At 46.6% G+C, this 26,386-nt stretch overlaps 1 protein-coding gene across 2 annotated transcripts in view; it reads right to left on the bottom strand.

Moving 5' to 3' along the window:
* SORCS1 (sortilin related VPS10 domain containing receptor 1) overlaps positions 1-10,702 on the bottom strand; it is a 477,697-nt gene extending 466,995 nt beyond the window's left edge. The window contains exon 1 of one of the 2 annotated variants that reach the window (XM_075935517.2): positions 9,281-10,702. In XM_075935517.2, coding sequence (XP_075791632.2) covers positions 9,281-9,829 — 549 coding nt within the window. In that variant the 5' untranslated portion in view covers positions 9,830-10,702. The remainder of the gene's footprint in view (positions 1-9,280) is intronic. The other variant, XM_075935516.2, reaches the window with a different exon arrangement.
* Between the last annotated feature and the right edge of the window lie 15,684 nt (positions 10,703-26,386).

The following is a 26,386-nucleotide window of genomic DNA, read 5'->3' as shown; positions in this document are numbered from 1 at the left end:
TAACTCCTGCTTTCCTCAGGGAATATCGCTCATTTCAAAATAGTTATTTCAAACTAGTGGTAGCAGCAATGGTATGTCCACACTATTTCGAAATAACTCCTCCTCAGAGTCTTTCAAAATAATTACGCCCCCTGTGTTTCCTGGGGTTTTAAGTTGAGGTAATACATCCACATGAAGGGAGCCTTCCTGGGACTAATTTTGGGGCTCCCTAGTAGCAAGGGCACGCTATTTCGAAGAAGTAATTTCAGGAGTTATTTTAAAATAAATTACTTCAAAATAATTTCCTAGTGTAGACATGCCTGGAGGTGCCGCAGGACTACTCCTTGCTTTTAAAGTTACAGACTAACACAGAGATCCCCTGAGAACTAGTTTCACCTCCATTTATCTCTCTTTTGTGTCTGTGTTCTGAGAATATTCTGGCAAAGAAATTTACTGGCAAGATGATTGGGGGAGACAAGACCCCTTAATTCAATGTCAGAGAATTACACGGATTCACAGGGAACTGGAGAAAAAACATGTAATCTATTTGCCCAGTTAAAATGCAGCTTGGAGGACAAAAATCTACAGACCAGGAATTATTCATAGTGATTAGCTGGGGGCCTTCCAAAGGCCATGGGAGGCATTGGGAAGCTTTCCATTGATTTCTGATGGGTTTTTGGATCAGGAACTTGTTGATTAATTATGAGCAAAAACATCTGAGAAAGCCACTGGAGGATCATGGTCAATTTGTCAGCAGCAAAAGAGGCTCTATTGGTTGAATAAATTGTTTCCTTTGTATTAGTCACTCAGCTCTAGATTAAATGTACTTACAGAAACTCCATTTGGAAAAATTCAAAGAAGTTCCCTCTTATTCCTATTTAAAAAAAAAAAACACACATTTTCTGAAATGCCCATTACTATTAGGTCAAAGCAACTCAAAATTACAGGTAACACTCATTGCATTGATGGTCATAAGTTAACACTGACCAAAATGACACTGAATGTAGACATACAAATTCAACCCTGAGGATAGCCTGTAACGTGCTAGGCGCCACAGGCGTATTGTTGATTGCCCTCCACCTCACATTGCTGCATTAGGCCCATAGCTCCCTGGAAGAGCTCTGCATCCCAAGTAACAACTGTGAATTATTTTCCTTTGTCACTCTTCACCCCTCTCCCCCGCCCCTCCAACCCGGCTTCCTTTCTTACTCTTGATTAGGCTGATCTGTGCCTAGAATGAAAATGGCTCCAAACGGGCGCTTAGGTTACACAGGACACAAAGAAATGATCATTCAGACATTCATTCATAAACAGCATATTCCTGGGGACAATCAGCAAATCGCCTTGATGAATGAGCCTCACCGATACGCACTGAACACCATCAGTGCCTTTGCGTAACGGCAAGTGAAGTGTAAAAGTCTGATCAAGAGGGCCAGCTAGCCAAAGACTTGACAAGTAAGAGCAAAAAAAAAAAAAACACATTTTATATCCGTCGGAAGCAGGAAGCCTGTTAACCACTCAGCTAACAGCCCTGTAGACTGAAACCATTTTCAGTCCCACCCAGACATTCTGTTGCCACGGTGGGAGAAGCACAAGCCGTCATAGAACGCTCACACTCGTCAGCTGGAAGTCAGAGTGCAGTTCCGGCTGGAGCAGTAGCTGTGTGAAGAACTTGGGGGGGCAGTTAGTCTGAGATTGCTTTGCATACCTAGAGTCCTGCCTCCGCTTGGGTCTCTGGGGAATCCCTTCCTCTCGAGCTCCCTCGAACGAGCCACTCCCATCTCCCTTATAATCTCAACAGAGAGGACGCTGGCCATAAAGTTGGCAAGTGTTAGAACCCTGCTGGGAATTCTGCTGGGTCCTTATTTTAGAGGACAATGTGATGGGAGGGGTCATTGACTTTAAAGTGCTAGGAGATCCGCAGAAGAAAGGAAGTATAATACCAACCAACAATTGTTTGTTTCAGACCCTGAGCATTACAGATTAAAGGACCTTATTCCAACTATGGTTTGATTGTAGAAGTGACGACAAAAATCTGAAGGTTGGATGAAAGTCATTGTATAGTAATGGGTTTTATATATGCAATTAACTATTCCCAAATAATAAAAAGTCTAGGGCTCAAAGCTCCCACTGGGAATTAGAGATGTAGATGACTATTGCATGAAGGATCAACCTCAGGGTGATGACTTCCAGCAGGTCATAGAACCACAGAAGATGAGGGCTGGAGGAGACCTCAGGAGGTCATAAAGTCCAACCCTCTGCCCAAACCAAGGCCGACTCTAACTAAATCATCCCAGACAGGGCTTTGTCAAGCTCTGATTTAAAACCCTCTCATCTCAAAGACGGCAGTAAGGGTGGCAAAAGATTTTGGGAACGCGGAACCAAGTATGAGAAACTGGAAACTACTGGCCACATCTACCCAATCCGTATGGGACCACTTCAATTTCTCAAGGTCTCCCATAGACTTCCTCGAAGACCAGCTATTCTTGAAGCTCGTTCTTTCTCCTAGGCACGTGATTCTTCTCACTTTCTGTCACCACACGGCTGTTTTTGAAAGTTATTGTGTGTCTTATTATAGGTGCTCTTTAATAAAGACTTGTATTTTAATCCCACAAGGAAATATAGCTACAGATGGATCATATTAAAGGCAGGAAAAAAACACAATAGCTATTTAATGTGCTTGAAAACATGAAAAATGTGTGCATTTGTTGGGGAAATGGTTTCCTAATTCAAGGTCTGAGTGAAGATGTTGATGTTTTCTCTCACTGAAATCTTGATCTATAGGATATTGTTTAGATCTATAGTGCAAATAAAGGATTTTATGAAGTATAAAGCGTAGCAGGTGGGAGTCAAAAGAAGAGAAAATGGAAACACGCAGACATGCTCTAGAAGATTAACCCGGCTTTGATCAGATACTTAACTCAATTAATTTTTGTTTTTCCTTGTTTAAATCATTGCTCTGGGGTGGGGCTGGGGATGTGGGATCAGTAACAAGCTACCCCAGGGAGAGAGAACAGCCCCAGCGCTCTCACTGCAGCAGCTTGGGGCCAGGGGAAAAGCGCCTCTCTATGGCCTCTGCAGCTCCAACAGGCACAGCCAGGGGAGGGGTGCATGTCCCCCGGCTGGGGTAGGTTCAGGTTTGTCTGCCCACTGTGCTCCATTCCTTAAACTATGCACTTTCCCCCTTGCTCCAGGATGAAGGTAACCCCCCCCCCCCCTGCAGTGTTCCTGTACAACTGGGGACAGGTGCAGCCCCTCCCTGCCCTCCCAAAAGGGCATCTGTGTACCAAATTTGACAGTCCTAGCTCTAATGGATCAGGAGGAATTCTTGAACAGATGAACAGACAGGCTATGTCTCACTCAGGCTATGTCTAGACTACGTTCTATTTTCGAAAGAGGATATGCTAATTGCACGGGAATTTGCATATCTTCTTCTGATCTCACTTTTGAAAGAGGCTCTTTTGAAAGTGAAAATAGTCTGGATGCGTTTTTTTCTGAAAAAAGCCCCCTTTTTCGAAAAAACCGCTCTTCCTTAAAAAGTGAAGTTTACGTGGGTTGTTTCGAAAAAGGGGCTTTTTCTCTAAAAAAAACCCACATCCAGACTACTTTCACTTTTGAAAGAACCTCTTTTGAAAGTGAGATCGGAAGAAGACATGCAAATTCACGCAGAATCTGCATATCCTCTTTCAAAAAACCCCCGTCGTTTAGACGTACCCTCACACACAAACTCTCTCAAATATATAAGTAGAAGGTGTGTGGCAGTAATGTTGCGGAGCTAAATACGGTCTCAGTTTCCACTCAGTCTTTATACGGTTTGACCATGTAAAAAATAGGGATAGAATATCCTGGTTAAAATGTTAGCCAGCTAAATGGAGTGTTAAACCTTTCGGTTAACCAGGATCCTGCAAGTGGGAGACTGGTTAACCAGTTACCCATTAACATCCCTAGTAAAGAGTAAATAATAACTTCAGAGTCTGGCTGGTTGCTCTTATTGTCTGTTACAGAACATTTCACTGTATTTTAATGCTGACATCCAACTTAAAATGAATCTGCCTCTATTTTCAGCAGTTCAGCTCCTGTCCCTCAATAACCACACAAAAGATAACATGAGCTGAACCAACTAGACTCTACCAGAGACAGGGATATTCACGGACACCAGGACACAGCTGCCATCTTGAAACCTTAGCTTGCTGGGGTCTCCATACCTATCGACAGGTTCCTCAGTGAAAACCTCCGTTCTGTGAATGATGCCCCGAAAGGAGAACAATGGGTCATCAGCAAGTCAACAGAAGAAAAACGGTAATCACCAGCCATTCAGCATGCAGGACGGATTTTGAGGAATACCCACCAAGAGTGGGCACTTTCACGTTGAGTCCTCTAGCTGTGATGGAATGACAGACGATCCTAACTGATGCATTTCACAGACAAATGAGCCACGTGACGAATCCAATGCTCAGAAAGCTGAGGAAACGTTGTCAGGGTTTTACGGTTTCTCTTTAGAACAGAGGATTTATGGTGATGCCACCATATGATTGATTCATTATGCTCTTTCATATTCATTTTGTAAACTGGAATACATTAGGTTTTAAAATCAAGAGTGCTCCAAGTCAAAGGCAAAGCTACATTCAAGTTCAAGCTACATTCAAGTTCAAGTTCTGCATCCCAACAATTCAAGGTTCTCCCTATTATACGTGAGAATGTATGAAATTGGTTTTAGCATACATGTGTAAATTCCAAGGATAGTTAACACAGAATCTCTCTACTCAGATCATTTATACAATAAAAAAAATGACCCTGTTCTGCCTTTCAGTTGTTCAGCTTGGCCTTTCCAGCAACATCAGGTAACATGCTGTGGAGTCTCACAATAACAACTCTTGTCTACCCCTTCTCCCATCAAAAGCTGCCTTGCTTTTCCCTTCCAATCTAGTTTCTTCAGCTGATCATGGAGAGGACAGCCTCACAGATTGCATCCTCTGCTGATTCCACCTGCCTCCTGGATTTTATCCAATGACTGGAATTAAAAAGGCCCAGACAGACTACTTTGGGGTGGACTTAGAATCCATGTCCAGCAGTGTGACCATGACTGGTCTCAATAGATGACCTCACAGCAGCCCATCTCTGCCTTTCAAGAAAACTGAAGAAAGAAAACAGTACGACCTAGTGGATGGAGCACTGGCACCGCCAGTACCTAGGTTCTGTTCCCATCTTGTCCACTGGTTGGCCGGGTGACTATGGACAAATTCATTTCTCATCTGTAAAATGGGCACATGCATTTATCTGGTTCCAGGTCTACTGATAAGTGCTGGGTATCATTATTAATGCTTCACCTGCTCCAGCTGCAGGAGAGCAGTAGAAGACCCTCTCCAGTTCAGGGCAACTTACTACTGCATTACAGGGGAGGATCCATCATAAGAGGATCTTCTAGCTTGGTACTGAGACTTCTCTTCCCACGGTCCTCCAGTTTACCTCCTCAGCTCTTCCAGTGCTTTGCTCTCTGGCTGTGTCTCCAGCAAGCAACTCATTCACTAGACTCACTCTCCGCAAACTAGCGCCGGAGGCAGACTTGAGCCTTCCGCAACTTTGCAATCTCCAGAAGAACCAGTGATGGGAACCACTCGTAACCTAAGGCTGCCAAACCCCATAATAAAACTATCCTTGGGATTCTCTGCAAGGTGGGAACAATCACCTGGAGCCTATTGTAGCTCCACCTTCAAGCGCCTCCCATCTTCTACAGCTCTGGGTGACGGCAGACTGAGAAAAGACCCAAGGGAACTGTGGGGACACCCAATCTACACTGACTTCAGACACCAAATTGGGAAGGCACTTGCAAGAGGTTACAATAGCAGGTTCCAAACAGGTGGCAAAATCCACCTGTGGGGCAGAGGACCAGTACAAAGCTGTCAGCCCCATTTACACCCCATATATGGAATCGGGGGGGAAGGAGGGGGACAGGCGTTGATGACATGATCACACCAAAAGGCTTGCATAGTCATGATCCTCTGTGTGGCCATCGAAGATCCCTTGGCTGCTGTAAAGGCTCTAAATGCTACGGAGAGAGTATCTGTGCCAACTACTCATTCATTGATTGCGGAAGGCTTAGAACATAAGAGCAGCCACACTGAGTGAGACCAATGGTCCATCTAGCCCACAGTGGCCAATACCAGGTGCTCCAGAGGGAATGAACACAACAGGTAATCCTCATGTGATCCCTCTCCTGTCACCCATTTACAGACAAACAGACACCATTCCCACCCATCCTGGCTAATAGATTCATGGAGGTTAGGTCCATCAATGGCTATCTAGCTCTTTTTTGAACCTTGTTGAAGTCTTAGTCTTCACCACATCCTCTGGCAGGGAGTTCCACAGGTTGACTGTGCACTTCCAGGGGATGGATCACATATTTGACTACCATGCCAACAATGATCCCCTATGCCAGTCGAGGATAGGGTCATGGCTTTCAGCTCCCCGGCCCATCTGCACTCATCCTGCACCGAGCACAAAAATCTTCTCCTTGTATATTATGTGCAGTTAATAAATAGAGACACATCTTTTGTGTGAATATTTGTTTCCCACTGGGAGCATGAAAGGTAGCTATATTTCCAGGAATCTAAGATTTTTCATCTCGCTCAAAATCACCTCTAATAGAAAGCCAACCCCTATCTATAGGGGAGTTTGATTACAAGGTTTTGGAGTAAGGCTTCACAGAGAAATTTCATCTCACCAGGGACCATCTTCCAGTTCCAGCTGAGGCCAATGGAAAGTGACCCCCGGACTTGAACTGGACATGGATCAGGTCCTTAGATGACACAGCAAACAGATGTGCCAAATTAATCTCTGATGCAAAACTACTGACTTCAGCTGAGTTACACCATGGACGAATTCGGTAATTATTATTTATTTGCACTGCAGTAGTCCCTAGAAGCCTTAGTAATCCACCAGACTCCATTGTGCTAGAAACTGCACAAAACCAAAAGTCAGCCTTGGTCCCAAAGGACTTTCCATCCTGTGCCTTTATTCCTTCCAAATCAATAGACCCCTCTCATCTTGAAATCAAAGCTATGGAGGCGCATTCTTTCTCCTACTCCAAACCGAATCAAGTTTTACATGGGCATTGTACATAAGACAGTACTACAGTAAGTCTTAATAAGTAAAAGGAGAGACAACCACTTGAAATAGTGAAACTTACTCATAAAGAGTGAATTCATCAGGGGTTGCCAGCACTGGGCGCTATTTGCGATAGCAACTTCATGGCAACAAGGTTACATTGATTATAGTATCTTTCATGAAATGGGATCCCAAAGTGGTGTCAAACGACACTACAACATTACTGAAGTGTAGCCACCTCTGGGTGAAGCGTGAAAGCTCTTTTACATAACTGTTAAGGAAGACTTATATGGCTTCCCACAAAAATTGCCGGGGAAAAATAAATTGCCCAGAACAGAATTGGACCAGGACAACCACTTCTGCAAAAGATGCCCAGGGATCTTCCCAGACCACATAGAGAGGGTTTCAATAGTACCTTACACACAACATAGTGCCCAATAGCACTAGGCTGGGACATTGTCTCTGTAGGAAGAGGAGGGCTACTTATTAAGTTAACAACACTTAGGTTTGCCCCAGTGGTCTCCCAACCAACTGCATGAGTAGAGCAACACTGAGCTGTGCGATTGGAGGGGAGCAGAGCACACGGTGGCTTGGCACCCGCCTGTACAAAAGCAGCAAGTTGTCTGCATGACCCTGTCTTGCAGAGGGTTGTTTGGGAAAAAAGCAGCTAGTGAGTCAAAGCACTTCCCGCATCCAACCCCATCCTAAAGCGCATCCCTAGATTGTAAAGCCAGAAGGGACCCAGTCTGGCCTCCTGCAAACCCAAACTCTCACTCAGACCATTGATTTGTGCTACTGTACTACTCATATCAGCGTGTGGGCCTGAAATACCTGTTTAATGTGAAGACTAAAGTTCTAATTCCAGGCATTATACGCCCAGAAGGCTTGATGGCGTTAAAGCCTTATACTTTTACAATCCTAAGTCCTTGCTCAAAAGAGGAATCCCTTTCAAAAGATGGCAAACTCAATGCGGTTTAGTGGCTGGAGAGCTAATGGGAGGGTGCAATTCAGTAGCTCACAGGTAAAGGTCCTGAAAACCTGGATAGTGAGAAATTCTGCGTCAATGATTTAAAAGTTCCGGATACAACTATAAAATATTGGTCCCGCCTGTGAAGGCTGAAAGTGCTTATGAGACGTACATTAATAGTAAATTGGCTCCTGGCTATTTCCCTTCACACAATATAAACCAAAGGGAATGAATGATCAGGCCTCTCAAACGTTACCACATTTTCTTATTAAAAGCAGAAGGGAAGAACAGGTATCCAGAAATCGGACTCCAGCCTAGCAAAGGAGCCGAAAACGCCTCGCCACGTTGTAGTCCGCCTGAGTCACTGCTACAGAGGACGAAAACAGGTCCCCGCTAGCCCTGCATCCCGCCGGATCTCTTCCCGATATTCTCTTTGCTCCTTGCAAGCCCCAAGACGCCCAGCTTTGAAGATGTAATCAGCCCGTTTTCCAAGCTTCTGCCTTTCCAGAACTAGCTTCAAAGCGCACGCCGCCAAGCGACGGGTTCCCACGGCTAACGGAACGCTTCGCCACGGCAGAGCGCAAGTGAACTTGAGAAAACTTCCCCTCCCCGAGCCATGAATTCTCCTTCGGTCTTGGAAACGGAGTCGCCCGCTCTGGGTGGTCGCCGTTCCCACGGCCGAGATCTGGGCTAGTGCGGATGGGGAACAGTCCCCGAGACAAGCCAAACAACCACCGCTTTGTTCCTGGGGGAGGGGGGGAGGGAATGAGGACCCTCGCTCTGCTGCGCACCCGCGTCTTCCAAGTTGGGCTCGGATGGATTTCGATCGGAGTCCGTCCGGCTCCGGGGAGCCGCTGACCCGGGCTGGGGACCCGTTCCTCCTGCAGAGACCGGAGCGGGGCGGAGGAAGGGGTGCGAAGGAACGGGCAGGGTAATTTGCACCTTTTCCACCCCGCTGCGTTGTTGCCAGCTGGGGAGAGGGAGGTTTTCAGGCCACCACCCCATGCGCCCTGCACTCCCTGCAGTCATCCCCCTTCTCCGCCCCGATCTACAGACCTCCCCGACTTACGCGCAACTGGAGCGCAGCCCAGGTGGCGTTCGGGGAGAGAGAAAACTTTTGCTGCCGCAAAAGCACCCAGCGAGCCCCGCCGCCAACTGCGGCCGGCACCCCGATGCGCCCCCCGGGGTCCCGTTCCCACGGCAGGCTCTGCGCGCCCCGCGGCTACTCACGCTGCTGTTGTGGCCGGACCAGTGCACCATGGCTTGGTTGTGAGCCGAGTCTCCGGTCAGCGCGAAGGTGCTGCTGCTCAGCCGGAGCTCCTCCAGCCTGAAGCGGGTGGCTTTGCCCGCCGGCTGCTCCGGGGAGGCCGCGGCCGCCTCCCGCTCGGCCGGGACGCCCTGGGCTCGCTTCCCCTCCACCTGGCTCCTTCTCCGCCGGCTGCGGGGCGCACGCCCGGCCGGGCTCCCCTCCTCGCCTAGCTGGGCCGGCAGCCAGGGCGCAGCGCCCTGCAGGGGAGCTCCGGGGCGCGCCGGGGACGCGCGGGGGCCGGGCTGCCTAGTGGTGGGAGCCGCGGCGGCTTTCCCCGCAGCCTCCACCGGGAAGCCCCGCTCTTGTCGTCCGCGGCCGGGCCACACAGGCACGGCTGATCCCTGCCGCGGCCCATGCGGCTGCACCGGGGAGCGGCAGGCGCGGCACGTTATCTCGGCCCCGCTCCAGCGCCAGGAGCAGAGGACGAGCCAGGTCCCGGCCAGCAGGGACCAGCCCGCAACTTTTCCCATGGCTGCGGCGGGCTGGCGCGCCGCGGGGGCGCTGCGGCTTCACCCGGAGCGCGGCGGCAACTCCATGCAAGTTTCAGGCGCGGCTGGAGCGGGCGCAGGCGGGGGGGGAGGAGGAAGAAACCTGCTCGAGTCTCTCCCCCGGCTTCCCTGGCCCCCTCCCCGGGGCTGGCGGCGCGCAGCCGGCGTGGGGCGGACGGGAAAGCCGCCGCCACCCGCGGGGGAGGAGCCGAGCTGGAGCAGGAGCGAGAGATCCCCCCGGCTGGCTGGCGAGTGCCTCCTGCTCCAAGGCGGCGCTCGGCGCGCAGTGCCCCCCGCGGCTCCGTGCGTCGCGCAGCGCAGCGCACGCACCCGGCTGCTCCGCGGCTTCCCAGGGGCGCAGGAGCCGGCACACGCAGCCCGGCAGGCGCTCGCGGGAACTTTGAGAGCCTCCCCCGCACCCACGCGCGGCACCGCGGCTCCCCCCGCAGGCCTGGACGTGCCCAGCTCGCGGGGGAGTGAAGGAGCGAAGCCGGTCCCCAGCCGCTGCGCGCACCTCCTGGGTATCTCCTTCCCCAGGAGCGATTGCGCGTCTGGATGGAGTCTGATTTACAGCCCCTGGCTCTTCTCTTGGGGAGGGGGTAACTTCAGGGGAGGCCTGGCTCCGGCAGGGTGAACCAGGCAGCAGCCGTGGGGCCATGTAAGAACACGCTGTCCTTTCGTCTGGAAGACACTCTCCCTCCCCGAGCCGTGCGGCCCGCTCACATACACTTGCTGCCGCTCTGGGCTGAGATCAGTAGCTCTCAAGCGTCGCCAAGGTTTGCTCAGGCTCGGCCCGTCAGGCCCAGAGACCGGATTTGGGAAATGAAATGACAGCGGGGGGACAAGGAGGAAGGAAGATTCCCGCCGATGATTTCATGAAGCCACCGAAATCTCCATGTTCTGAACTAGCTGTCCCTTGACTCTGTATCATACACGCAGTTTCTCAAGTAAGAGACTGTGCTTTTCCTTTCTCCCCATTGCTTCTACAGTTTTCATGATCGTTTGCCCAAACAGAGCTTTGTAAGGTTTTCCCCCCTTCCTTTCGATGTTCCCTCCAATTTTTCCATCCACGGGCAGAATAAATTTTGTTATATGCACAAAGGCTTACGTTGATGTGCACCACCAGTAGAAACACATGGCTGTGGGTGCTCCGTGGGTGGCACTTGAATCTCCAAGGGTGGACTCCTAAGCACCAAATTACATGGAACACTACTTTCCTCCCACAATTGCATATTCACAGTTATTCCCTGTTTCCATCATGTATTATGACTATATCACACCCACATTATACACACAGCTATGTGTATGCCCATATACAGATCTAGATAGGCTCTACATTTAGTAAGAAGTTGAGAGGTGCATAAATTTAGTTTACTTCAGTAAGCAATTCCTCTCTGTTCAGTCTCCCTTTTTTCAGTTTCATTTTAAAGGGAGTTTATTTATTTTTAAGTATCTCCTTCTTCTGGTGAAGGATTGCGGCAGTGTATTTCAATAAGACATTTACAGTTACTCGGTTATTTCAGAAACGAGGAGTAGTCCTGTGGCACTTTAGAGATTAACAAACCTATATAGACTCATGAGCCTCCGTGGGTAAAACCCACTTCATCAGATGAGTAATTTCCGAAATCTAGCTCTAATGTTTGCTGGGGGGAAAGCCTTGGAAATTTTGCAAATGGTCATTCTAAAGTCAGGCTTGGATTAATGGAAGTTTGGCACGAGTCTCTGTGATACTTAAACAATGATGAATTGTCTGCAATCTCACCCTCAGACCCCAGCTAAATCTACTGTAAACTAATTAATTTTATACTGATTTGCATTTCTCCCAAATAAATGGTTATTATTAAGCACATATTCTGTCAGTCATAATACATTGCACGTCAACACCTCCTTCCAGCTGTTTATCTCACAGCACTTTACAATAGTTGGCTAATATGTCCCCTACTGTACACATGGAGAAACTGAGGCACAGACGTGTAAATCATTTGCCCGGTGTTCTAAAGGAGGCTTGCAGTAGATTGGAACCCATGCTGCTCACTCTTTCAGATGACAGCTAGCCTGGTGGTTCTTTGATTGGGTAACAAGATCCGAGGGGAAAGGTGGGCTGGCTATGTAGTGGTACAAAGGTCTATGCAGAGATATGTATTTCCTGTGGTAATTAGGACAGTTCAAGAGGGATTTCTCCAAAAATGACTCTGGCCTGCCATGGAAATGTCAGTACAACTCTCATGAAAAGGTTTGGCTTATGCTAAACAGGAAAAAAAAACAGGAGATAAGTAGCTAGATATTTACTCTATGACTGTTGGTGAATGGTGCCTGTGCAATCTAAATTAAAGGTCTAATACATGAGTTGAGAAAAGAGTGAAAAAGCAGGGTTTCTTTAGGCTGGAGAATAGAAGACAGAGGGTGGGGATGAGTACAGGTTGAACCTTTCAGATCTCGGCCATAGATGTTGCTGGACCACAAAGTCCTGGCGGTCAGGAGCGGGAGCCAGCTGGGAGTCCCATGGGGTGTGGGAAGTTCTGTTTATGTCAACAGCTGTTGGGTTGGGTAGTGACCAGGTGACCTCGGCCGGGAACCTTGGGGATCCCCTGGTGACAGCAGGGCCTGTAGTGGCTGGGCAGTCCTGGCTGGGGAACCCTCAGCTGCAGCCGGGCAGGGACCTGTGCTCTGGGGAGCCCTGTCCGGGCCAGTGTCAGTGGAGGCAGCAGTGGGTGGGGAGCACCAACTTTGAGAGCTCCAAAGCTGGAAGAGGAGCCCAGGAACGGTACAGCAGCCAGCAGGGGGTCATTGACCTCCCCAGTCCAGCAAACTCCCTAGGAGCTGTCCTGAGGGTGCCGAACCAGGGAGGCAAGAGGCGGGTAATTGACTAATTGTGTCGTCAATATAATTTGTATCAACGACATGATTAGTCGATGAGGGAGGATGCTCGGTCCCAGCTTATGTCGGTCGAGGAGCTACCCCCCCTGTGGCTCTGCAGCTTAAATGTAGTAAGATCCGGGCAACTCTTACTACATTTAAAAGGCAGAGCCGCAGTGGTCCTGGACTGGCATGAGCCTGGTCTGCCTCGGTCCCAGCTCATGCCAGGTCCAGCAGTCCCTGTTCGCGGTGGCCTGGGCTGGCTGCGGGCAGAAGCTGATTCATGGCAGGCTCCCCTAACTTCCCCCCCGCCATGGACGGAGCAAAGCAGGTGGCACCGCAGATACAGTGGTGGTGGGAATCGGCTTTTAAGCCGGCTCCCTCCAGCACGGGTTCCTCTTCCTCCCCTTGCTGCCTCTGATTCAGAGGCAGCAAGTGGGGGAGCAAGCACCTAGTTGAGTACTTAGCTACCTGATAAGCTTAGGCTCAACTGTCACTTACATCCCTAACCTGAACTCAAAAGGCTGGTACAAGGAGGAGGGAAGAAAATTGTTCTTGTTCATTCTAGCCCATGCTGTCTCTGCTGAGTCACCATCACACCTGAATTCAAAGTGCTTTTCCTCACCTGTCCTGAAGAGCTCACATTGATTTCCTCTTTGATCCCCATAATGCCTCTCACTCTCACGAGGGCAGGTCTTCATCACGCCTACATTAAAGCGCTCAGCATTTTGTCTCTACTCTTCCCGTCCCCTGGCCAGTCACTTCCATTCATCCAGGCCACATCCCCGGTCCATGGAATTTCACTCTGAAAATCTCCTCTTGGGATTGTTCCACATCTAGTTGATGTAAGAGTCTCCCTGCTGAACATCATGGTGAACAAGCTCCATTTATAGTTCTTAGCAATATAGGAAACATTGAAAACCACCGACCAGGCTTTTATTTGGGCTGGAGCAGTACATTGTACTTGATGTTGCACATATACCTAGTAAGACAGGACCCGACACGAGGCACTTACAATGTAAACGAGAGAGATAAAAAGTAGGAGGAGACAGGCACAAAGTGAGGAATGAATTTGCCTACAGTCATGCAGCAGGCCGGGGCAGATGTGGAATGAAGACATAGCTTGCCTAAATCAAGGCTAGTGCCCTGCCTACTGTACCTTCTAGTATTGGCTTTCCTTGGCAGGTGTTCAAACCTGCTTTCTCCAAAGGTTTAGTCATTGTTCTGGAGTTTGCCTGCTCTAAAACTGACTCCCCACAGACCTCGGCTCTGCATCAGACAGGCCCTTCCCAAACCCATTCCTGGTTTTGTTTGCAGAGGTAAGATCCATCATTTTCATCCGACCACATTCCTTCCCCCGTTGCTTGGTACTCTCCAGCAAGGTTTTGCCATTTCATTTTGGTTCTTTCCATTCTAGACTCCATCGCCTTTCCCATCTCTTACAAGGGCCATGGGGTCGTGGCAGAATCGAGTTCTTCCATCACAATCCAGCCAATCTGCATTTTGAAACATGCAAGTCACAAGTGGCAATAGCTTTCTGGGAATACTAAATATCATTCAAGCCACTTTCTACAGTCAGGCTACTTGTGTCATTTACATCTTCCACAGAACCTAGAATACATATCCTGATTTCTATTTTATTTTATTTTATTTTATTTTATTTTATTCAGAGATCACTGCATTTTAGTCAGCCTTGAAGAAATAGCCTGACTTATCAGCTCTGGGTTTATTTGTATTGACAAGACAATAAACATTCATGTCTATCACTGTCACCTTTAGCTCTTCACTTGACTCTGGAAGAATTTAATAGAGGGAAGAGAATAATGATAGAGAAAAAAAGATTAAAAATTTAATGGCCTAGCGTTGCTATTTGCAGTTTGTCATCATTACAGATTCTATTTTTTTCTCCCCTATGTTTCCATTGAATTTCTCACTGCCCAGAGTGGGCACCGACTGCAAGTTCTAGGTGCAAAATAAAGATGCTGCTCAAAAGAAAAGGCAAAAACTTTTTATTCCCGTTTGATTGAGAGCGAGGAACAGGGAGGAAGATGAGAAACCTGCGGCTGACTGAGGACGTGAGCCTGGGATTACTAAGTATTCTTTATTTTTGGATCAAACTCATACATGGACAAACAATGAGGCAGGTGAATCATAAAATAATCTGTTTCACTCTGCTGTTGTATCCTAAGTAGTAAGAAGTATAGCAGGAAGAAAAGGGTGAGAAAAAAGGCTGATTTGGAGCCCATGCAAAGCACTAGTGGCACAAAAGCTTTATTTTACTCCCAGCAATATTTCACGTCCCATTGTATTCATGTTGAAATGGAAAGCTTGGGATCATCTTGACATTCTTCTTACTGAATCCGGTTTTTTTTTTAAAAAAAAAAACAGCCTACACAATTATGGCACCCCAAAGCCTTCATTTAATGTGCAAGATCTATTAAGTGAAACTGACAAGAAACTGGTAAGAGATGTACGCAAAAAGCAAACAAATAGCACAGAAGGTGAAAGGAATTCAGAACTAATGCAGTTATCCCAAATGCAAACTTTTATATCACTCCAAGCTAGCATTCTCTCTCCCCACACGCTGTATATTTAGGATGAAATCTTGGTGACAATTAATTAATGAGAGGAAAAAACCTCTCATTCATTTCACTGGGGCCAGGATTTCACCAATAATTTCCGCATTTACATTGTTACATATGATATGCAGTATAATTCTAGTTACCCAAATATCTTTTACCCAAAAACCCTACTTATCCAAATGCATAGCATGTCCCCTTCATGCAATTGCCGCTCAAAGTAGCATCCTGTTTTTTCTGAATGGCTGGTAATCCAAAATTTGTCCCCCCAGGGAATTGACAAACAATGTACTGCAAATATGTCAGATGACACTTGTAGTCCCTATTGAGTCTATGGATTCTAATATATCAACTTAAGCGATTACTTGGATACAGTTTCATTACATCTGAAATAATTTGGTTTGTGGTTTTCTTGTACCCTGCTTTCACTTCCCAAATTTTGGCAATATCCAAACTGAACATTTTTTAATGATCTCCTAATAAAAGTCATGCAGTTGCTAGATGAGTAACATTTTACCCCTTGGATCTGTAAATGGTTATTCAAGTCCAGATCCAAGTGGAGGCTTTCTCTATGCTTGGAAATTGAATTTTATTAGAACATGTGTTGACTCCCAGGTTATTAAATAAAACGTGCACTTGGATGTACTTAGTTCAAAGTCATTATTAACATTCTGTAAGTTAACAGGACTCCTAAAGCTCATGTTTCAAGATTAAGTAATCTTCCCAGTTTAGATAAAATTTTAAATTTCAGCTCTTCTAGGGCCCATAGACTACAATGGGCTTTGCATAAGGTCCTTCCCAAAATGCAATGCAGATTTTGAAAATAATAGCAAAAGGCAGAAAGTATGGCAGGAGACCCCTCCTGGCTTAACCAGGAGTTCTTGAATGATCTACCAATCAAAAAGGAATGTCACGGGTTGGTCTCCCCATCAGGCTTACATCCTTGGGGTTGTCCACCCGTGCACCTTTCTCCCACCCGCGTTTCCCTTACTAGTCCAACTAGAACGTAGAGTTCATGGCTCGATGGGAAGTCCAAAGAGTCTTGGATATGCACAATCCTGCGTGAGGAAGGAGGGGGACTCGGGCCCACCCCCGCTCCGAGTCCCGACCCAGGATCCTCAAGGCAGCAATGAACTAGCGCTGCCTGGTTGGTGGTGATTCCCCCGTAACTCACCAACCCTCCAGGGGGTTACAAGCTGGAGGCGGCACCGCCGTCTCCAGCCCCCGTCCTGGGCCGCTTCCTCCTCCTTGCCAGTCTAGTTCTTCCCTCCGGTGCGCGACGTCGTCCCCCACACCAAGAGCTCTTGTGCAAAAAGGCATGTGTGGACAGGGCATAGGGGGGGTTTCGCATAAAAAGGGGCAATCGAAAAAAGCCCAGGTGCCTTGGTGGCCATTCTGTAAATAGCAATCAAAGTTTCCTTTCAAGAGTGCATCCATGCAGCCTGGATGCTCTCTTGTGCCAAAACACATCGCTTTTTCGATGGGCTTTTGCAATGTAGACGTGCTCCTGCGCAAGACGTTTTTGCTGAAGATCTCTTCCACAAAAAGCTTCTTATGCAAGAAGCCTGCAGTGTAGACAGAGCCTGACAGTGCTATCCTGAGATACGACCGTTTCTCTAGTCTATGTAGAGAGAAGAACGCAACATCTTGGGTATCCCCTGTAGCTGACTCACAGCAAATGTGAACTTTCCTATAGCAGCCACTGCTTTAGAAAATAACTCCAGTCCTTTCATCATAGGAAGAGCTGCTTTCCAGACTCAATCTGGAAAGCAGTCTGTGGACTCATTTACATTTTCCCTTATCAGGATTTCAAATCCTCACAGTTTTTCTGCAGAAAGTCTTGACACGCATGGGACATTCTGCCTCCCCAGAACATCTGTGCCACTGCACACTACTGCCAACCAGCTATCGTACTTTCTTATCTCCTTTGCTCCTTTGCAGCTTCCAAGAGCAAGCAAAAAATAAAACCTCGCTGAAAGATCGTATCTTTTTCTAGCGGGTAGGTCATAACTCTGCAAAACTTTTGCCCTTTATTACAGTATACTCTATACAATGGAGCAGCCAGCACAATTATTTGTGATTGGTTGGCGGGCCACACACTTAATTAGATCCGGTGGGGATTTGAGCAGGACTGTGCGATGCTCGGTGACTAGAATTATTGCCTGTATACCGTGGAGTCTCCTGTAAAACGTGTGGCCATTTGCTCGTATTCCCAGTTTGTGTAACCTTCTTTTCTTACCTTTGTTCCTTCATCTGGCTTCTTAGGGCTGGCAAGTTTGTAGTGACATCCACTTATGGGGGCGACATTGCAAAACTGTCCCTGTGGTTGTGAGCCTGGTGACCCAACACCCTGCCTGATGGCGCAATTGATCTGCCAGCCTGTGTCAGTTCAGAAATATACAATGATCTTTACCCATTTTCCTTTATGGGCCAGTAGATCTGGAAGCAGCTGCCGGCCTGGAAGGCCACCCGAACGTGAAGAGTAGTTTTGACACCTCTCCTACTGATTATGAGGGTTGAAGTGGAGCGGTTGAGAGTCACACTCATTGGCATGTCCAGAAACGCCCTTGTAATGGATTCCCCTTGTCAGGGGAGGGGAGGAGAAGGCATATTGATTTTCTACGAGGATGGAATGCTGTTATTTTCCAATTAATGCTCCACATTAGAGAGCAATCCAGCTGGAAAGAAACAGCTAAGCAGGCTGAAGAGCTGCGTTCGGCACTTTTTCCTAGAGCGAGTTGCTTTTCTTCAACTTCTTAAAAGGCCCACCACTGCCACTCAGGCCAGAGCGTCTGCTGGCTTGAATTGCTCTGGCATTGGCATCCATGGGGCTCTGCAGGCCTAAACCAGCAAGGACGGCGGTTTTCAAACTTTTTTTTTCTCGTGACCCAGTTGAAGAAAATTTGTGATATCCGCGGACCAGGATAATTTGACGGGAATGTGGTTCCGGGGTGGGGCTGAGGAGAGCTTTGGGTATAGGAGGAGGCTCCAGCTTTGGGGGGGGGGGGCAGGGCTGGGGCAGAAGGGGCTTACCTCGAGCAACTCCCGGTCAGCGGTGCAGCGTGGGTGCTAAGGCAGCTTCCTGCCTCTCCTGGCACCGCAGACCATGCTCCCTCCAGTAGCAGGTTCCCAGGCAATGGGAGTGCAGAGTTAGTGCACATAACCATGTGTGCTCTCCCCTCCCCCCACCTAGGAGCCGGACCTGCTACTGGCTGCTTTTGGGGCGCAGTGCAGTCTGTGGTGCCAGGACTGGCAAGGGGCTACCTTAGCCACCCCACTGGTCACCTCACCCCCCTGCAGCACCGAGACCCAGCACCCAACATTGCACCCCTGAGCTATCACCAACTACCACGTTGAAGAAAAAAGAAGAGCAGGCGAGTGAGGACGGGTTCGTTGTCAGGCTAGTTCTGAGAATAATGCTAGTGAGCTCATATCTGCACTTTTCATTGGAAGCTCTCAGGGCATGTTATCATGGACATCGGGCTAATTACCTGCTTTTTTACAGATGGGAACACTGGCCCGGAGAGAGGAGGGAACATGGCCAAGGGCATCCTGCAGGCTAGTGCCTGGCAGAGAAATCCTCCTCCACTGAACTCTGCAGATCACGTCTGAGGCTACGTCTTGACTGCAGGCTTCTTTCGACAGAACTTTTCCAGAAGAAATCTACCGGAAAAACTTCCGAAAGAGAGCAACTCCACAGCAAAAGCACATTGAAAAAGCCACCTGCTCTTTCGAAAGATAGCGTCCACACTGATTGGACGCTACCTCGCATTTCAGTTGTGAATTCTGTGTATGGAGTGGCCACCAGGGCACCTGTGCTTTTTCCTGTGGGCCTCTTCTTTCGAAAAAACACTCTCTTCCACGTCCATACACGCCTTTTTCCAAAAAAGCTTTTTTGGACAAAGGCTGCTTCCTCATAGAAAGAGGTCTACCGCTGTCAGAAAACCCTTTCCGTTCTTTCAACTTTCTATCACAAGAACGCAATAGCAGTGTGGACGTAAGTATAATTTTTCCAGAAAAATGGCTGTTTTTCCGGAAAAACTCTGCAGCGTAGACGTACTCAGAGTGCACATGACTGACGCCAGCTCAGGGTGGCTTCCAGAAGCAACACCCCTTTCAAATCAACCTTTCTTTCTCCCTAAAACATCCCACCTTTGGGGGCTCACTTGAGGTAACAGCCCAGAGTGTTGTGTTGCAGTCACACCTGCTAACGGAGGAGAGAGAGGAGGCATTCGACATTCGCGGCAGTGCCAGGAACATATCCACTGCAAACAGTGAGGGTTTCTTGTATATCCATGAGATTCTAGTTTCTGCACTCCGAAAATCCTTTAATGCCTTCCGCAGGCTTTCTCCCACAGCTGTTACAGTAGAGTCACCCTTCCCGCAATGTAAAATGTCACCACTTCAGCATGAACAAGACCCTAGAATAGGACTGCAAGAGGACGTCATGTACTATAGGACTAGAGCAGAACAGATAAATGAAAGCTTATGGGAGCGGTACCTGGCTTTTTGGTTCCATACGCAGCATGGCAAAAGCATTTCTCCCCCGCCTTATAGCTTATAGTCTCATGAATTTCAATGGTGGGGCAAAGGAGTGGATTGTCAGCAGCAGACAAGTACAGCTCTGCAATTACATTCTCAGCTGAGTCTCTCATCCAGATTGCCAAAAGTACTACGTTGTAGTGATGGGGACACACAAGACAGCGTTGTCTAGTGGATACAGCATTGGGCTGGGATCCTGCACATCCACTGCTGACCTTCAATGTGACCTTGGGTGTGTCCCTGTCCCTCTGCTTCCTTCCCGCACATTGTCTGCCACCTTTTTTAAGACTATAGTGTCTTTGGGGCATGGGTTGTCTCTTATTGGGTGTAGCCATGAAGTGGACTGGGCTCTTCTGCGATAGATAAAAATGCTAAGTCTCACATGGTGCCATTCATATCTGAAGTCATGGGAGGCAGATGTTGCACTGAATTCAGCATTAGTAAGGCCGGTGTCCAATTTGGGGTACCACACTGCTGGAAAGACGTGGACAAACTGCAGGGAGTTCAGAGAACAGCAACACAATAAAAGGTTTAGAAAACTTAGCCGAAGAGAAAAGGTTAAAAAACTGGGTATGTTTAGCCTTTAGAAAAGTCTGAGGGGGTCCCTCTAACAGTCTTCAAATATAAAAAGCAGTTCTGGGGCACCTTATTTCAAAATAAGCTATTCCAGAAGAAATACTCCAAAATAGCTTCTTTCAAATAGTGCGTCTACAAGACAGGGAAGCCTCAAAATTAGTCCAAGGCAGACTCCCCTAATGTGGACGTGCTAGCTCAATTTAGAGCCCCAGGAGGCACTGGGGAGTAATTACTTTGAATGGTCCTGGGGAGGAGCTATTTCGAAACAGCTATTTCGGAATTGGTGTTATTCCTCGTAGAATGAGGTTTACAGATTTTGAAATAAGCCATCCATTATTTATAAATTATATCGAAATAACAGAATTGCCATTTAGACACTCACGTTGTTATTTTGAAATAACGTCAGTTATAAATATGCTATATCATGAGTTTTTATGGGTAAAATCAACATCACTAGTGGGTTTTACCCATGAAAGCTCGTGGTCTAATATATTTGTTAGTCTCTGAAGGGCATGTCTACACTGGAGAGTTCTTTTGAAATAACTCCTCGTATTTCAAAATAACAAGGTAAATGTCCATACTACAAGTGTGTCTAGACTACAGGGTTTTTTTGAAAAAAGTAGCCTTTTTTCAAAAAAACTTCCCATGTCTAGACTGCTGCCGCATTCTTTTGAAAGTAAATCGAAAGAAAGTGGCAGGTTTTTTGACCATGGAAAAACTCGTTTTACGAGGAAGAACGCCTTTTGTCGAAAGTGCTCTTTTGAAAAAAGGCGCTATGTAATGCAAACTGTGCTTTTTCGAAAGAGAGCATCCAGACTGCCTGGGTGCTCTCTTTAAAAAAAAAAAAGGCTTGCTTTTTTGAAAGTACTGGTTGTAGTCTAGACGCTTTTTTTCTAAAGAGACTTTTTTGAAAGTATCTTTTGAAAAAGCCTCTTTCAAAAGAGGCTTGCAGTCTAGACATAGCCTACCAAGCCTGTTATTTTGAAATAAGGGGCTGGTTATTTTGAATAATAATGCCTGCTTGTAAAGAATAAGATGCTTATTTTGAAATCGTTATTTGGGGAGTTATTTCGAAATAACTTATTTCAAAATAATCTCGTAGTGTAAACACAGCCTGAGAGTTCAAATATGTTTAAGGCTGTTCTAAAGATGGGGATCAATTGGTTCTTTGTGTCCACTGAAGCATGGTCAAGAAATAATGGGCTTACCTCTGTAGCAAGAGAGATTTAGGTTGAAGATTAGGACAGGTTTACTAAAAGTATAAGGAGAGTTAAGCACTGGAACAGGCTTGCGAAGAAGGCCGTGGAAGCCCTATGGATGGAGGTTTTGAAGAAAAAAAATAGACAAACACCTGATGAGTATGGGTTAAATTTCTTGGTGCTGCCTGAGCGCAGAGCTAGGGCTGAAGTGACATTTCCATGACATGCTGTAGTCATCAGACACCTCTAATTGTCTATTGGAGACCGAGGCTGGATTTATAACAGGCTATGTGCCCAGGCACTGCATGCTTAGAAATTGACCATTTTATGACCCTGGGATGAGCTTGACTGTGAAAACCAATAGCAAAGCTTATGTCAACAGCATCCCAGGCAGAAAAGTATTGCTCAGAGCACTCTGAGAAGACTGAATGAGGAAATTCCACTTTGGTTTCTTCCATGTTCATTAATTTCTGGAAGTGAAGAGTTCCTCATGCATAGGATGATGCTCTAATCAATGTATCACCTTTGATTCAGAGGCATAACACAATGAATTACATACCCAGACAGACATACCAGGGCAACGACAGAAAAAATAATTTGATACAACAGATCAGGGGCAACACCAGAAAAAAGGTTGAGAGTCCTAATGCTGAGTCCTGTTCTCAGACCACATAAATCACCTAATGAGACTATATTGCATTGTTTACAATGAAAGAATAATATTAAGGTGCCACATTCAATTTTAACTTCCTCATGGCCTGACTTTTGAGTGTAGCCCTGCAGCCTTAATGTGACTAATAATGAATCTAAAAGAGTTAGGGACACAGATATCCCCTTCTACCACAATGACTGAGTAATAGAGATGCAGCCGTGTTAATCTAGTCTAGCTGAAAGAAAAAACAGGACTATGTAGCACTTTAAAGACTAACAAGATGGTTTATTAGGTGATGAGCTTTCATGGGCCAGACCCACTTCCTCAGATCAAATTGTGGAAGAAAATTGGCATGACCATATATACCAAAGGGATACAATCAAAAATAGTGAACACATATAAATAGGACTAATCACATTTCAGAACAGAGGGGGGCTGTGGGGGGGAAGGTTAATGTCTGTGAGCTAATGATATTAGAGGTGATAATTGGGGAAGATATCTTTGTAATGGGTAAGGTAATTAGCATCTTTGTTGAGACCCAGGCGTAACTTTGTTGAGTCCCCAACCTCCCACCCTCATCCCCCCTCTGTTCTGAAATTTGATTTGTCCTTTTTATATGGGAATAGTTATCCCGAAATAGCTTATTTTAAAATAGCACATCTACACTGCAGGGAAGCCTCAAAATGAGTCCGAGGCCGGCTTCCCTAATGCAGATACGCTATTTCGATTTACAGCCCCAGGAGGCACTGGGGAGGAATAACTTAGAATGGCTCTGGTGAGGGGCTATTTCGAAATAGCAGAAATGGAGCGTCTACACGCGCCTCATTTCAAAAAGCTATTTTGGAAAAGAGATTATTCCTCATAGAGTGAGGTTTACAGATTTTGGAATAAGATGTCTGTTATTTCGAAATTATTTTGAAATAACAGAATGGCTGTGTAGACACTCGCATTGTTATTTCAAACTAACACTAGTTATCTCAAAATAATGGTACAGTATAGACGCATCCTAAATCCTGGATGCTGTTAACCACGTTTCATAGAATGGGATTATGAGCCAGAGAGATTAAGGCCAGAATCCACCCAATGGGAGTTATACAACACAACCCTTTGAAGATTGCTGCCTCAGTGATTTACCCCACATCAGATAACCCACCTGTAGCAGAGCTAGGAATTGAAGCTGGTTTTCCTTCATCTGTGATTAGCACTCTAACCACGGGACCAGCCTTCCCCATCAGCCTGCTCTTCATGTAATAGTCTAAGACTAGGTAAATGAATATGAAGCACAATAAAAAAATAACTATGCAGAGGTGGCGGAAAGACACCAGCACCCTTTAGAATTATGCAGATTTTGGGACCACGCCAGCTATTTCTAAATGCTGTTTCCCATTTATTTCTATAGGTTCTCAGTTAGCAAATGTTTATTTAGCTATCACTGCAATTTTCCTTTTAAAGGTCTATACCAAGGACCTGGGAAGAATGGCAGAAACATGAGTTTCTGTTGAGAAATAATATGCCCTGAAGTCATTCAGTATATTTGGAGTCTGGAGAGAAATTTTAGGCCTGGGTTTATTTATAGTGCCTAATAGATGCCTTGATAATTATGTGAATAGGAAGGAAAACAAATTTTTGAGATTAAAAGCATAAAGAAGGCTTGTTTGGATTAACATGATCTGAAAGCATCAATTTGATTCTTACTATATCTATAATTTACTGAACTGCAGAATAAACATACTGTACCAGTCTGCTGCCGAGGGCTCCAGGCAGTAAATATTTCATGACTTTAAAGAACTATTGCTATTAGCTATGTGTTTTAGTATTCAGCAGAATAAACTTTTGAGTAGTAAAATAAAATTGTTTCCTCCTCTAGGACCATATTATTCCATTTGAGTGAAAAAAATATGCTGCCACCTCTTGGGGTACGTCTATACTGCAACGGCTATTTCGAAATAAGCTATTCCTGAGTAGTTGTTCCATAATAGCTTATTTTGAAATAGCATGTCCACTCTGCAGGGAAGCTTCAAAATGAGTCCGAGGCAGGCTTCCCTAATGCAGACGTGCTATCTCGATTTAGAGCCCCAGGAGACACTGGGGAGGAGTAACTTAAAATGGCCCCAGTGAAGGGCTACTTGGAAACAGCAGCAGTGGAGTGTCTACACACGCCTTCTTTCAAAATAGCTATTTCAGAATAAGCATTATTTCTCATAAAATGAGGTTTACAGATTTCTGAATAAGCCATCCATTATTTCAAAATTATTTGGCTGTTTAGATACTCACATTGTTATCTCGAAATAACGCTAGTTATCTTAAAATAACAGTGCAGTGTAGACACACCCTTCAACACTAGCGAACCACACGAGGAACAAGTGATTTTGCCTCTTCAGTGAGGTGGAATACATCCCCAGCAGTCATGAACTCTTATCCAAATTCACACCTGCTTCGTGCAGATTTCCCCCGCATGTGTGCAATTAGACTGCGGAACTCATTGCCGCAGGAGGTTGGTGAGGCCGAGAATCAAAAAGGGATCTGATATTGCTCCAAAAAGACTCTGGAGTTACTAGTTATTGATACAGCAGAGATATTAATCTCTATTAGAGATCCACATGATAATTAATAGGCAGAGGCAGAGTATCCCACATCTGCCTACTGCAGGGGAGGCAAGCCCATCAATGTTGGGGGCAAAAGCGGGCAGTTGTCCCAGGGCACGGTGATTTAAAAGGGACCAGTGCTCCCGGTCACCATCATTGCTACCGTGCAAGTGGCAGGAGCTGCGGGCAGCGCCCACCAGCTGGTGCTGACAGGGTTGGCTGGGGGGGGGCTCTGCCCCATCTGACTGAGGATCTGCCACTTCTGGGGACCCAGAGCCACTCTCCCCACTCATACCTTGACCAAGGCCCTGAGAGGAGGAGAGCGCTTACGCTTTCCTCTGAGGCATCTGATGCAGCCACCGTTAGAGCCAGGACATTGATCTACCCTGGTAATGCCTGTCGGTGCTGAGACGCAGCTGCGTTGATTATACTGGTCAGCCCCTCCTCCAGGCAATATGGGTCTGAGAATCCGTATGGTGGGGAGGGAGTGAAGATTAGGTGGCCCCCAACGGAATGGCTAGGTGGGAGAGAGGTCAGCATGATGAATCTCACCCTCCTTTGCCAGCTAGCTGAGAAAGGGTAGGGAGGCAAGTATTTTCAGGCCCCCGGAAAACCTCTGATAATGCAACTCCATTGAGCATCTCCGCTGTGGCCTCAGGGGACTGGCTTATACATAGGAGGCAATTAACTGCGAGGACACACAGATGGCCAACATACAGAGTACCACCTACTGGCACAAAGTATCACACTGTTCAGTTTAAAAAATGAGTACTTCTGTGGCACTTGAGAGACTCACAAAAGTCTATAGACTCAGACACTTTCGTGGGTAAAACCCACTTCATCAGATGAACTGGAGTGGAAATATCAGAAACCAATACTGTATATATATATATATATATATATATATATATATATATATATATATATATATATATATATATATATAAAACAGCAGAAGTTGTACCTATCAATTGCAGGACCCGTGTTCATGAGGCTACTTAATTAGGCTGGATGTGTCCCATTCATAGCCTTTGATGTGAAAATGTGGATGTTAAAGGCAGGAGAAATTGGCTTTGTAATGCACCAGCCAGTTAACGTCTTTATTCAAGCCCAGGGTATCAGTGTTGAATTTATAGAGGAATGGCTCAGTTTGTAAAACCAATACAGTTATCGCACCCTTCAAATGACTTCTGGATTACACAGCTCTTCTGAGAGATTAGATCATAGAGCAGCCATGGGAGGGAGAGGAAGAGAGAACGGGCTAATTGTGAGGCTGGAGGTGGGTTCAGTGCTGAGCAAGCTGTGTCCAGCCTGACCGAGCTATAAGGGGATGTGCTGTGAAGGGACCTTCCAAGACTCTCCTCACTCTCAGGACAGCACGGGGAGGGGACAATCCAGCTTTTGACAGCCAGACCTTTCCCCTGTTCTATTTTTCTCACAGAACAGTGTTTTCCCCAGTTCCCCTCCACACCCTCTGGCTTCGATGAGATTGACCTAAATCAGCTGTTTGCCCTGAGACAGGTATTTGTTTGAAAGCAGCTGTTCTCCAA

This window comes from Pelodiscus sinensis, chromosome 8, assembly GCF_052426305.1.
Source record: "Pelodiscus sinensis isolate ZL-2025 chromosome 8, ASM5242630v1, whole genome shotgun sequence".
NCBI classification, from domain to species: domain Eukaryota; kingdom Metazoa; phylum Chordata; order Testudines; family Trionychidae; genus Pelodiscus; species Pelodiscus sinensis.
This window is presented reverse-complemented; position numbering and strand designations above follow the sequence as displayed.